This window comes from Cervus elaphus, chromosome 21 (genome assembly GCF_910594005.1).
Source record: "Cervus elaphus chromosome 21, mCerEla1.1, whole genome shotgun sequence".
NCBI lineage: Eukaryota > Metazoa > Chordata > Mammalia > Artiodactyla > Cervidae > Cervus > Cervus elaphus.
In genome coordinates this window covers 30,571,994-30,584,389 of record NC_057835.1, presented here as the reverse complement: position 1 = coordinate 30,584,389, position 12,396 = coordinate 30,571,994, and the positions used below count along the sequence as shown (strand labels likewise).

The 12,396-nt window shown below is 42.8% G+C and overlaps 1 protein-coding gene across 5 annotated transcripts in view; it reads left to right on the top strand.

The window, feature by feature from the left end:
* ASPH (aspartate beta-hydroxylase) overlaps positions 1-12,396 on the top strand; it is a 175,469-nt gene that overhangs the window by 155,429 nt on the left and 7,644 nt on the right. For all 5 annotated transcript variants that reach the window (XM_043879855.1, XM_043879851.1, XM_043879852.1 and 2 more), the window contains 2 exons: positions 5,939-6,030; positions 6,406-6,539. In XM_043879855.1, coding sequence (XP_043735790.1) covers positions 5,939-6,030; positions 6,406-6,539 — 226 coding nt within the window. The remainder of the gene's footprint in view (positions 1-5,938; positions 6,031-6,405; positions 6,540-12,396) is intronic.

Here is a 12,396-nt window from a genome sequence, read left to right as displayed (position 1 = left end):
CTCCTTCGCCCTTGTCCCGTGGAGTCACATCCCAACATGAGAGCTGCTGGGGTGATGACACACCAGAGGGACAACTCGGTAGAAGCTAGTGTCTGAGCTCCTCAAGAATAGGAACAAGGGACTTCCCTGGTCGTCCAGTGGCTGAGAATCCACCTGCCAATGCAGGGGAGATGGGTTCGATGATCTCTGGTCCAAGAAGGTCCCACATGTTGCAGAGCGACGAAGTCCATTTGCCGCAACTGCTGAAGCCCGCCCTCGAGCTTGTGCTCTGCAACAAGACAAGCCCCCGCCGTGAGAAGCACGCGCGCCGCAGCCAGAGAGCAGCCCTCACTCGCCACAGCTAGAGAACACCCGAGCAGGGCAATGAAGACACAGTGCAGCCAAAAAGAATAGGAAGGGGTTCGCAGTCAACGTACCATTCCCTGAGCTGAACCCAGGCCCGGGTGCACGCCCCACTCTGTGTGTGTCCAGCGAAGTAATGTCAATCTGTCCTCAAAATGAGAAGCATTGAATTTTGTCTTTAAAGCACTCTCCAACTCTCTTGAAAATTCAAATTAACCTGGGTTAACAGTAGCTGTACAAAAGTAAATTCATTCTGAAGACTAACCAGCACGTGTCTCACACCTTTAGCTGCAGAAAATAAATTAGAGGATGGTAAGCAGTTGGTTTATATTATGGGACAAATAAGCACCATCCTTTATGTCCGTATGCTTTCAGGATACAAAGGTTTACATGTCAGAGAAAGAATAACTTCAATAATATTTTCAGGGAAATGTCCATAAGAAGAGAGATCACAGGATTTCAAGTGACTCTGTCAGCTTTTTTCCAAAAAGACTTTTTAAAGCAGAGCTATAGTAAGTCAGGCTTCCCTAGTAGCTTAGATGGTAAAGCATCTGACTGCAATGCAGGAGACCCGGGTTCAATCCCTGGGTCCGGAAGATCCCCTGGAGAAGGAAATGGCAACCCCCTCCAGTATCCTTGCCTGGAAAATCCCATGGACAAAAGAGCCTGGCAGGCTGTACACTCCATGGGGTCACAAAAAGTCAGACATGACTGAGTGACTAACACATAGTAAGGTCAATATATGAACAGCATGCTAATCTTTGTCTGTCAGCATCTCACTAAATGAGTCGATTCTGTTGGCTGTAAGCATTTACCAGTTCACCCGATGCCTCCTTTCCATTAACACCTTCATGCTTCATAGAACCTACTGGGCTTTCTAGAATAAGGCTTCAGAATCACACACATCCTGGAGGTAATTTTTGGGAACCATACTCTCTGCTAAAGCCACATGCTTTAATAAGATTGAAATATGCAAAGCATTGTAGGGCATATAAGAACATTAAACAAAAGGAAATAAATAATGGAGACAGTTTGGTTGATGGCAACCAAATTATTTCATTTGACTTTTAAGGTTTGGTTTCAACTGTAGCAAAATACACATAACTTAAAATTTAGCACCTCATCTGTTTTTGAGTATACTTTCAGTACAGTCAAGTATATTCATATTTTGGGGCAACCAATCTCTGGAACTATTTCACCTTGCAAAACTCAGCCCTTGGCAACCACCTTTACATTTTCTGTGTCTATGAATTTGACAACTTTAGACAAAACAATTCATATAAGTGGAATCATACAATATCTGTTAACTTACACATTTTCATATATTTTTATTATATCTAATTTTCCATGAATTAGAGTAATTTCTTAAAGTACTCTTTACTTCCTTGTTATCTTTGTTAAATCCTTCTTCCCACTGAATGGAATTTGCACGTTCTTTCTTATTTCTTAAGTTTGACAGAATGATCTATTATTTCTTTAAAAAAAACTCAAATTACATCTCACCTTCTTTTAATTGTTTTCTAATTTCTGATGTTATATTTTTCTTCTTTTCTTGTTCTTTTGTTATTTATTTTATTGGTTTTTTTGTAACTTTTCAATTGGAACTTCTTAGAAAATTTATTTTCGTTCTTCTTCATTAATAAAAGCATTTAAGACTATGGACTGATCTCTGGCTTTGATTCAAAGCTGATTCAAAGTTTTAACTACTTTCCTTAAGCTGTAATGTGTATTTTCACTTGTGTTATTCCGCCCAAAGGACTTCATTTTATCTTGATTTCCATTTTGATCCAAAATAATTTAGAAGTGTATGTGTGTTCTATACATACCCATTTTTCAATCAGTTACTAGAAATTAATTTCTAGTTTTATTTTATGATCATAAAATAGTTTCTCTTTTAGGAAGTATTATTAAGGTTCTGTGTAGTCTTTTGTTTGTGGTTCCAGTCTTCTGGGAGGAATCCAGTATTTTCTGGAAATAAATGCACAGTTTAAGGACTTTTGATGGCATCCAGTAGCGTAGTTTGCATAGAAGCAGGGTGGCGTCCCTGAAGGAAGATGCCCTTTCGGCCTGGAGACAGAGGGGTCAGGAAAATGTGGGGAGGGAGGCGGCAGGGCTGTTGCTTAGCAATACTGAGAGCTCAGGTCCGGACAAGAGGCCCATACGATCTGACTTAGTAGAGACTTAGAGGTTGTCTAGTCTAGTTAGGAAAGGATGCTACTGGATATTTGAAGGCCTGAAGCTGTGGCTTCAAGCTTGGTTTCCATCCATATGTAAGTGGAAATCACAAAAGGTCTCTAAGCAGCCCAGTCAGTTCTGAAGTATATGTTGTTGTTGTTCACTTGCTAAGTTGAGTCCCACTCTTTGCAACCCCATGGACTGCACTAGGCTCCTCTGTCCTCCACTATCTCCCAGAGTTTGCCCAGATTCATGTCCATTGAGTTGATGATGCCATCCATCCATCTCATCCTCTGCTGGCTCCTTCTCGTTTTGCCTTCAGTCTTTCCCAGCACAAGGGGTTTTTCCAGTGAATCGGCTCTTCGTTCACATCAGGTGGCCAGAGTATCGGAGCTTCAGTATTCCCTTTTAAATGATCAGCTTTCTTGAGTTAGAGAAAAAAAGACAGAATCAACAAATATACATAGGAATTTTTCCCCACAGATGCTTTCAAATTGCTATGTGGGTGTAACAGAACATCTGTTTTGTTCATTTATTGCTACAACGATGAACGGTAAAACATACAGTTAGCAAATATGCCACACATGCGCAGTCATTTTGTTTTCCAGAGCCCATGGGAGACAGTGCTACCTGATCCCAAGAGCCTTTCTGGATGAACTCAAGATGAACCTCTGAATTCTTCTCAACACACTGATCAGTTGACAGTGGCTACCTACCTAGGTAGCCACTGTCAACTGATCAGAGTTGTCATGCAAGATGAACCTATTGTCATCCCAGCAGTAGAGCCTAATGAAACTTCAGACAGCTACAACCCAGGACCTTTAAAAACCACAGCTCCATGAATTGTTGTTGTTCAATCTCTCAGTTGTGTCTGACTCTTTGTGACCCCATGGACTGCAGCAGGCCAGGCTTCCCTGTCCTTCACCATCTCTCGGAGCTTGCTCAAACTCATGTCCATTGAGTCAGTGATGCCATCCAACCATCTAGTCCTCTGTCGTCCCCTTCTCCCCCTGCCTTCAATCTTCATCAGAGTCTTTTCTACTGAGTCAGCTCTTTGCATCAGATGGTCAAAGTATTGGAGTTTCAGCTTTATCATCAGTCCTTCAATGAGTATTCAGGACTGATTTCCTTCAGGATTCACTGGTTTGATCTCCTTGCTGTCTAAGGGACTCTCAAGAGTCTTGTCCAACACCACAGTTCAAAAGCATCAATTCTTCAGCGTTCAGCTTTCTTTATAGTCCAACTCTCACATCCATACATGACTACTGGAAAAACCATAAGTGAAGTTGCTCAGTCATGTCTGACTTTTTGTGACCCCATGGACGGTAGCCTACCAGGCTCCTCCATCCATAGGATTTTCCAGGCAAGAGTACTGGAGTGGGTTGCCATTTCCTTCTCCAGAGGATCTTCCTGACCCAGGGATCGAACCTGGGTCTTCCACATTGCAGGCAGACACTTTACAATCTGAGATACCTTGACTATATGGACCTTTGTTGGCAAAGTAATGTCTCTGCTCTTTAATATGCATCTAGGTTGGTCATAGCTTTCCTTCCAATGTGGCTCCATGAATATCCCTCTTACAATGTATTCTTCACGTGTAAATGAAATATTCAATTGGTTTTCTCAGATTTGCATTGGCATTTAGATCTCTTTCTAAGGCTATTTTTCCCCAAAGAATCAGAGTTTATCACTTCTTGAAAGTTACTTTAAACTGTGTGGCAAATAATAAAATAACAAAACCACACTGAGTTCGGCTGCTGGGCATTTTCTCCTCAGCTGAATGGTTTGTTCTGCACAGCTATCTTCACATCCAAGATCCAATGAAATGGTAAATCATGCTTTAAAGCATAGCCTTTGGAGCCGAAGGATCCTGAGTTGGGGTCCTGGCTGTACCACTTGTTACCGTGTAATGTGGGCATGTTCCTGAATCTCTGAGCCTCAGATTCCTCAGCTGAAAAATGGTGATGAAAACAGTGCCTTAAGTATGGGGTTGCTACTAGGATCAGTGAGTGTTCAAAGGTCTGACAGACAAATGATAGCGATACCAGTTTTTTATCACATAATAATTAGACATTACATAACAGTAATAGGGGCAGTCTTAGGTCACAGTTAAGAACATGGAGTCTGGGAGTTAAAATGTCTATCCTTCACAAAAATACATATCATTTATACTCCTCCATAAAAGCAAATGGCACTGTACCTTCCTGAGCACATCATTCCTAAGAAACAGTGATTTTGTAGATGGTGAGGAGTGCTGCATAGTCCAAGGTGCTTCAGATTCTACCTACAGCTGTCTTCTTGACAGTCACTCAGAGAAACCCCTGTCTCCTAGAGATCTCTTTCCCTCTTCTTTATCAGGACACAAAGAATGAGCTGTAATTGAAAAATACATTAAATTTCAATGAAAAATAATGTTTAGGTTATTAGCATATAATCCTGGAAAACACACTAAGCTATTTTGCTTCCTTGGGGGGGTGGATTAATTTACTGTGGCTGCTATAACAGATTACCATAAATTTAGTGGCTTAAGATAACACAGATGTATCATCTTTACAATTTAGAGGTCAGAAGTGGATCTCACTGAGCTACAATCAAAGTGTCATCAGGGTGGCTTCTGGTGATTCTGGCATTTCTTCTGGTGGCTCCGGCATCTGGAAGTTGCCCACATTCTTTAGCTTGTGGTCCCCTTTCGTCTTCAGAACCAGCAATAGCCAGTCATGTCTTTCTCATTCTGTGTCACTCTGGCCTTGACTCTCTGCTCCTTGTGTATTTAGACCCTGTGATTACACTGGGCCCATCCAGTTCATCCACAATAATCTCCTTTTTTAAAGGTCAGCTGGTTAGTAATCTCATCATCATATGCAACCTTAATTTCCCCTTGCCATGTTACCTGATGTAATTACGACTGACTGGGCTTAGGTTATGATCCTCTTTGGGAGGGGCCATTATTCTGCCTGCCACAGGGAGGAAATAGGCATGTAACACATGCCCTGTCCATTAGACATCTTTAATCAAATGCAGTAGGCCAATGAGTAGAGTATTCTGCTCCTTACTCTGCCAGTCACTATCTATTGCAACAGAATATTGTGTCTTCTTGTGTTTACTCAGCCTCTCATTTTTTAAAATTGATTATTTTGGCATTCCTTTAATATTTATTTATTTTTTTGGCTGTGCTGAGCCTTAGTTGCAGCACGTGAACTCCTAGTTGCAGCATGTGGGATCTAGTTCCCTGACCAGGGATTGAACCTGGGGCCTCCTGTATTAGGAGCTCGAAGTCTTGCCACTGGACGACCAGGGAAGTCTTAGCCTTCTCATTCTTACAGTGAGGGGGACAATATAGGTTGTATATGGTCAAAACGGGATGAGTTAAAGCTTTACTGTGATTTGTTCCTAACAGTGGTTTTATCATTTATTGTTCTAGGAAGAAAAAATGAAAATGCCTGTAAAGGAGCTCCTAAGACCTGTTCTTTACTAGATAAATTCCCTGAGACAACAGGATGCCGAAGAGGACAGGTACCAAGAATGTTTTCAGTTCTGGGGAGGACACAGTCAGTTATTAGGGGAATAAATGGAAATGCTGATGTTTACGAAGAAATGGTCATTTTCTTTGACCCACTGAATGTCTCTTTTTTCACTTGCATTTTAATGAAACAATTTCATGGCCTTGACGACAGCACTGAGGGTGGAGAATGTTCAGTGTTTATAGCTGTGTGGGAAATGGGAGTCCTTATTTTTAGTTCCTTTACAAAGAAACAAGATGAGAACATAAATTCTGAATGCTGAGATGGCTCTAATCAAAATTGACAGTAATTTTGTACCGTTGCTTTAATTTCGCGGTTCTCCCACACCTTGATAAAGGGATGAACAGGTGGTACGTTTTCTGTGCAGATCAAATATTCCATTATGCACCCGGGAACACATGTGTGGCCGCACACAGGACCCACAAACTGTAGGCTCCGAATGCACCTGGGCTTGGTGATTCCCAAGGAAGGCTGCAAGATCCGATGCGCCAACGAGACCAGGTATGCTCCCCCTGTCATTTTCTGTCTTGTTCATCAACTCTGACAATGGATGCTCCTTACAGCAAAGCTACATTCGGGTGGATTATTTCCCTTCCTTTGTGACTGAAATAGACTAGGGTGGGAGGTATTAATCCAACTTCATGAGACTGTGGCATCTCTGTGCTTTCTGTTGATCAGAAAGTGAAAGAAAAAAGTGGACGTGTTGGTCGCTCAGTCGTGTCCGATTCTTTGCAACCCCGTGGATTACAGCCCACCAGGCTCCTCTGTCCATGGGATTCTCCAAGCAAGAATAATGGAGTGTGTCTTGCTGTAGAGGACACCACATGGCCCAATGGCTGCCTTTTCAAATTCCAGCTCTGCCCAGTTAATCCCGTGTAACCTTGGCCAGTTACTAATCCCCTGCAGCCTCAGGCTCCTTACTTATCCAATCGGCAGTGATGCTATCTACTCTGCAGGATTGTTGTCCAGATTAGACAAATAATGCATACAAGGCACTTAGCCTGGGGACTGTCCTGGGTAGCCAAAGGGTGACTGTTGAGGCAGCTTCTTTTGATGCTTTATGCCTGTCCTGATCCTATTATTCTGATCCCCTGGAGTGCCTATCATTTCACCCATCCAAAATAAACATACTACTAAGATCCAGTTTCATTGCAGAAAAGGAGCCTCTTCTTTGACTTCTTAGAGCAGGTACCGGGTCTGTTGTCAGTGATCTGTTCTCTAGCTCCCATTTCTGTGCTGTGCTTACTCGCTCCGTCATGTCCCACTCTTTGCGACCCCGTGGACTGTAGCCCGCCAGGCTCCTCTGTCCATGGTGATTCTCCAGGCAAGAATACTAGGGTGGATTGCCATGCCCTCCTCCAGGGGATCTTCCCAACCCAGGGATCGAACCCAGGTCTCCTGTATTCCAGACAGATTCTTTACCATCTGAGCCACCAGGGAAGCCTGTTGCTTATCTTCCATTGCTTTTTGTTAATTAGTACATATTAGTCTATGACTATACAGTGGAAGTGAGAAATAGATTTAAGGGACTAGATCTGATAGAGTGCCTGATGAACTATGGACAGAGGTTCATGACATTGTACAGGAGGCAGGGATCAAGACCATCCCCATGGAAAAGAAATTCAAAAAAGCAAAATGGCTGTCTGAGGAAGCCTTACAAATAGCTGTGAAAAGAAGAGAAGTGAAAAGCAAAGGAGAAAAGGAAAGATATTCCCATTTGAATGCAGAGGTCCAAAGAATAGCAAGGAGAGATAAGCCTTCCTTAGCAATCAATGCAAAGAAATAGAGGAAAATAACAGAATGGGAAAGACTAGAGATCTCTTCAAGAAAATTAGAGATACCAAGGGAACATTTCATGCAAAAATGCGTTCGATAAAGGACAGAAATGGTATAGACCTAACAGAAGCTGAAGATATTAAGAAGAGGTGGCAAGAATACACAGAAGAACTGTACAAAAAAGATCTTCACGACCCAGATAATCACGATGGTGTGATCACTCACCTAGAGCCAGACATCCTGGACTGTGAAGTCAAGTGGGCCTTAGAAAGCATCACTATGAACAAAGCTAGTGGAGGTGATAGAATTCCAGTTGAGATTTTTCAAATCCTTTTTTTTTTTTTTTTTTTGGAGGTTTCTCTTTTTTTTCTTTTTCATTCATTTTTATTGGTTGGAGGCTAATTACTTTACAATATTGTAGTGGTTTTTGCCATACATTGACATGAATCAGCCATGGATGTACATGTGTTCCCCATCCCAATCCCCCGTCCTACCTCCCTCCCCATCCCATCCCTCTGGGTCTTCCCAGTGCCCCAACCCTGAGCACTTATCTTGTGCATCCAACCTGGGCTGGTGATCTGTTTCACCCTTGATAGTATACTTGTTTCAATGCTTTTCTCCCAGAACATCCCACCCTCGCCTTCTCCCACAGAGTCCCAAAGTCTGTTCTGTACATCTGTGTCTCTTTTTCTGTTTTGCATATTGGGTTATCGTTACCATCTTTTTAAATTCCATATATATGCATTAGTATACTGTATTGGTCTTTATCTTTCTGGCTTACTTCACTCTGTATAATGGGCTCCAGTTTCATCCATCTCATTAGAACTGATTCAAATGAATTCTTTTTAATGGCTGAGTAATATTCCATAGTGTATATGTACCATAGGTTCCTTATCCATTCGTCTAATGTTGGGCATCTAGGTTGCTTCCATGTCCTGGCTATTATAAACAGTGCTGTGATGAACATTGGGGTGCACGTGTCTCTTTCAGATCTGGTTTCCTCGGTGTGTATGCCCAGGAGTGGGATTGCTGGGTCATATGGCAGTTCTATTTCCAGTTTTTTCAGGAATCTCCACACTGTTCTCCATAACAGCTATACTAGTTTGCATTTCCACAAACAAAAGATGATGCTGTGAAAGTGCTGCACTCAGTATGCCAGCAAATTTGGAAAACTCAGCAGTGGCCACAGGACTGGAAAAGGTCAGTTTTCATTCCAATCCCAAAGAAAGGCAATGCCAAAGAATGCTCAAACTACCGCACAATTGCACTCATCTCACACGCTAGTAAAGTAATGCTCAAAATTCTCCAAGCCAGGCTTCAGCAATACGTGAACCAGGAACTTCCAGATGTTCAAGCTGGTTTTAGAAAAGACAGAGGAACCAGAGATCAAATTGCCAACATCTGCTGAATCATCAAAAAATCAAGGGAGTTCCAGAAAAACATCTATTTCTGCTTTATTGCCTATGCCAAAGCCTCTGACTGTATGGATCACAATAAACTGTGGAAAATTCTGAAAGAGATGGGAATACCAGACCACCTGACCTGCCTCTTGAGAAACCTATATGCAGGTCAGGAAGCAACAGTTAGAACTGGACATGGAACAACAGACTGGTTCCAAATAGGAAAAGGAGTACGTCAAGGCCGTATATTGTCAGCCTGCTTATTTAACTTATATGCAGAGTACATCATGAGAAACGCTGGGCTGGAAGAAGCACAAGCTGGAATCAAGATTGCTGGGAGAAATATCCTCAGATATGCAGATGACACCACCCTTATGGCAGAAAGTGAAGAAGAACTAAAGGGCCTCTTGATGAAAGTGAAAGAGGAGAGTGAAAAAGTTGGCTTAAAGCTCAACATTCAGAAAACAAGATCATGGCATCTGGTCCCATCACTTCATGGGAAATAGATGGGGAAACAGTGGAAACAGTGTCAGACTTCATTTTTTTGGGCTCGAAAATCACTGCAAATGGTGATTGCAGCCATGAAATTAAAAGACGCTTACTCCTTGGAAGGAAAGTTATGACCCACCTAGATAGCATATTAAAAAGCAGAGACATTATTTTGCCAACAAAGGTCTGTCTAGTCAAGGCTATGGTTTTTCCAGTGGTCACATATGGATGTGAGAGTTGGACTGTGAAGAAAGCTGAGTGCCAAAGAATTGATGCTTTTGAACTGTGGTGTTGGAGAAGACTCTTGAGAGTCCCTTGGACTGCAAGGAGATCCAACCAGTCCATCCTAAAGGAGATCAGTCCTGGGTGTTCATTGGAAGGACTGATGCTGAAGCTGAAACTCCAGTACTTTGGCCACCTCATGTGAAGAGTTGACTCATTGGAAAAGACCATGAAGCTGGGAGGGATTGGGGGCAGGAGGAGAAGGGGACAACAGAGGATGAGATGGTTGGATAGCCATCACCAACTTGTTGGGCATGAGTTTGAGTAAACTCTGGGAGTTGGTGATGGACAGGGAGGCCTGGCATGCTGCGATTCATGGGGTCGCAAAGAGTCAGACATGACTGAGCGACTGAACTGAACTGAGTCTAATCTCTGGGTCTGAGCTGTAAGTGCCTGGAGGGCAGAAACCAAGTTATTATCTTCTTACCCATTTCCTCGGACCCTTAGTGGAGGTCTGATGGAGAGGTGTTCCAGAGTGTGCAGGTCATTCCTTTGGTGTTGGCACACACCCACCGGCCCAGACCCAGTGCAGCAGGACCCAGTGCTGAGGGGGATTGCGAGTATTACAGTTGGGGTCTTATCAAGTTGGGATCTTACCCTACCAGGGTGTCCAATCAGGGAGCTAACAAAGCTCAAAAGTCAGGAGTCATAAGAGAGGCACAGATAAGAATGCTGCAGGTGGTCAGTGGACAGGCAGCTCATTTGCCACTGAGACTTGGGAACTTTGACAGAGAAAAGTGAAAGTGTTAGTCACTCAGTCGTGTCTGACTCTGCGACCCCATAGACTATAGCCCACCAGGCTCCTGTGTCCATGGGATTTCCTAATCAGGTGGTATATTTTACAAATTCATAGTGATATTAAAAAGTGTTTGCTACCCGCCCCTCCCAGCAAACTCTCATTGGATCTGGAGGCAAATTTTTGGAGGATGGACTGTTTCATCTGTCTTGTCCCTGAGGAGTTTTGAAGCATCAGTGTCCTTCCTCCACCTCATCATTGTGGGTCAGCATCCTTCTCCATGTCCTTATTGTACTTGTTTTATGTTGCGTTACATTCTCATCCTTCGTAATCCTTAACTCAAGGGTGGTTGGGTCGGGCTAAATATTTCATTACAAAAAGAGTGTTTTTCATGAGCAAAATGGATCAATTGACATTAAAACACTGTGAAAGGCTGCTAGTAAAAATAGCTAGACAGCTGAATAGTAGGGTCAGTTTATAAACTCTGAGGACAGAAAGACTGTAATGTGAAATCTGGAAGTTTCATGCTGTTATTGTGGTGGTAACATTGGCATGGAGACAGAAGCACACATACCGAGAAATCAGGCTTCCTTGTGCTCAGCAACAGGAAGCAATTTTTCAGAGCTTCTCAACTTTTGAAAGAGTGGCAATTTGTGCATCGCTGTTCTCAGGTATTAATAATCCCACTGCTGTTTCTTCAGCATTTTATAATTCCTTGTAGCGTGCATCTGTGTGTAAAGGTTCCATCACTGCAGAACATAGCACTTTTTATCTGGACATAAGCTTGCAAATAGGCAACCTTCTATCATGACAAATAAAATGGTCATTTAAAACGAATACATGCTTTCCAACGGCAGAACTGATGCATGCTCCTGCTACGTGATTTGGAAAACACAGAGAAACACAAAAAAGAAAAGAAATATTATTTTTGGTCTCAGTACTCAGAGATATTGCCCAGATGCTTCTCGGTGTCTATATCTGTACATTCATAAGGAGGAAGCACATAGTGATTATAGACATCGTGCTTTCTATGTGCCAAGCAGTCTGCATACATTCACTCATTAACCTTCGCAACAATCCTGCATACCTGGGATGATCAACATCTCTATTTTTCAGATGAGGAGAAAGTGAAAGTGAAAGTGTTAGTTGCTTACTCGTGTCAGACTCTTTGTGGCCCCATGGAATGTAGCCCACCAGGCTCCTCTGCTCAGGCAAGAATACTGGAGTGGGTAGCCATTTCCTTCTCCAGGGGATCCTCCCCACCCAGGGATGGAACCCGCATCTCCTGCATTGCAGGCAGCTTCGTTACTGACTTAGCCACCAGGGAAGCCCAAAGTCACATGACGGGGGTTCAAATCCTGGCTTTCCATCTTATGAAGTGTAACTTTAGACAACTCGCATGACCTCAGTAAGCCTCACTTTCCTCCTCTGTAAAATGGGGAGAATAAAAGTATGTCTTGGTGTGGTTTTGAGTATTACAGTAATCCATATAAATGCATTCAGAGCTGTATTTACAGAGTGTGATGTGGTAAAATGCACTCAGTATTTTTCAGCTTCTATTGTGCCCATTCCGATAGCTGCAGAAATGGGGACTTCTGCCCCTCACATTCCCAGGACTGAGACCAAGTCTCCTGGAATCGTCAGAGGTGGTCCTTGTAACCTGCAGCATGCACTC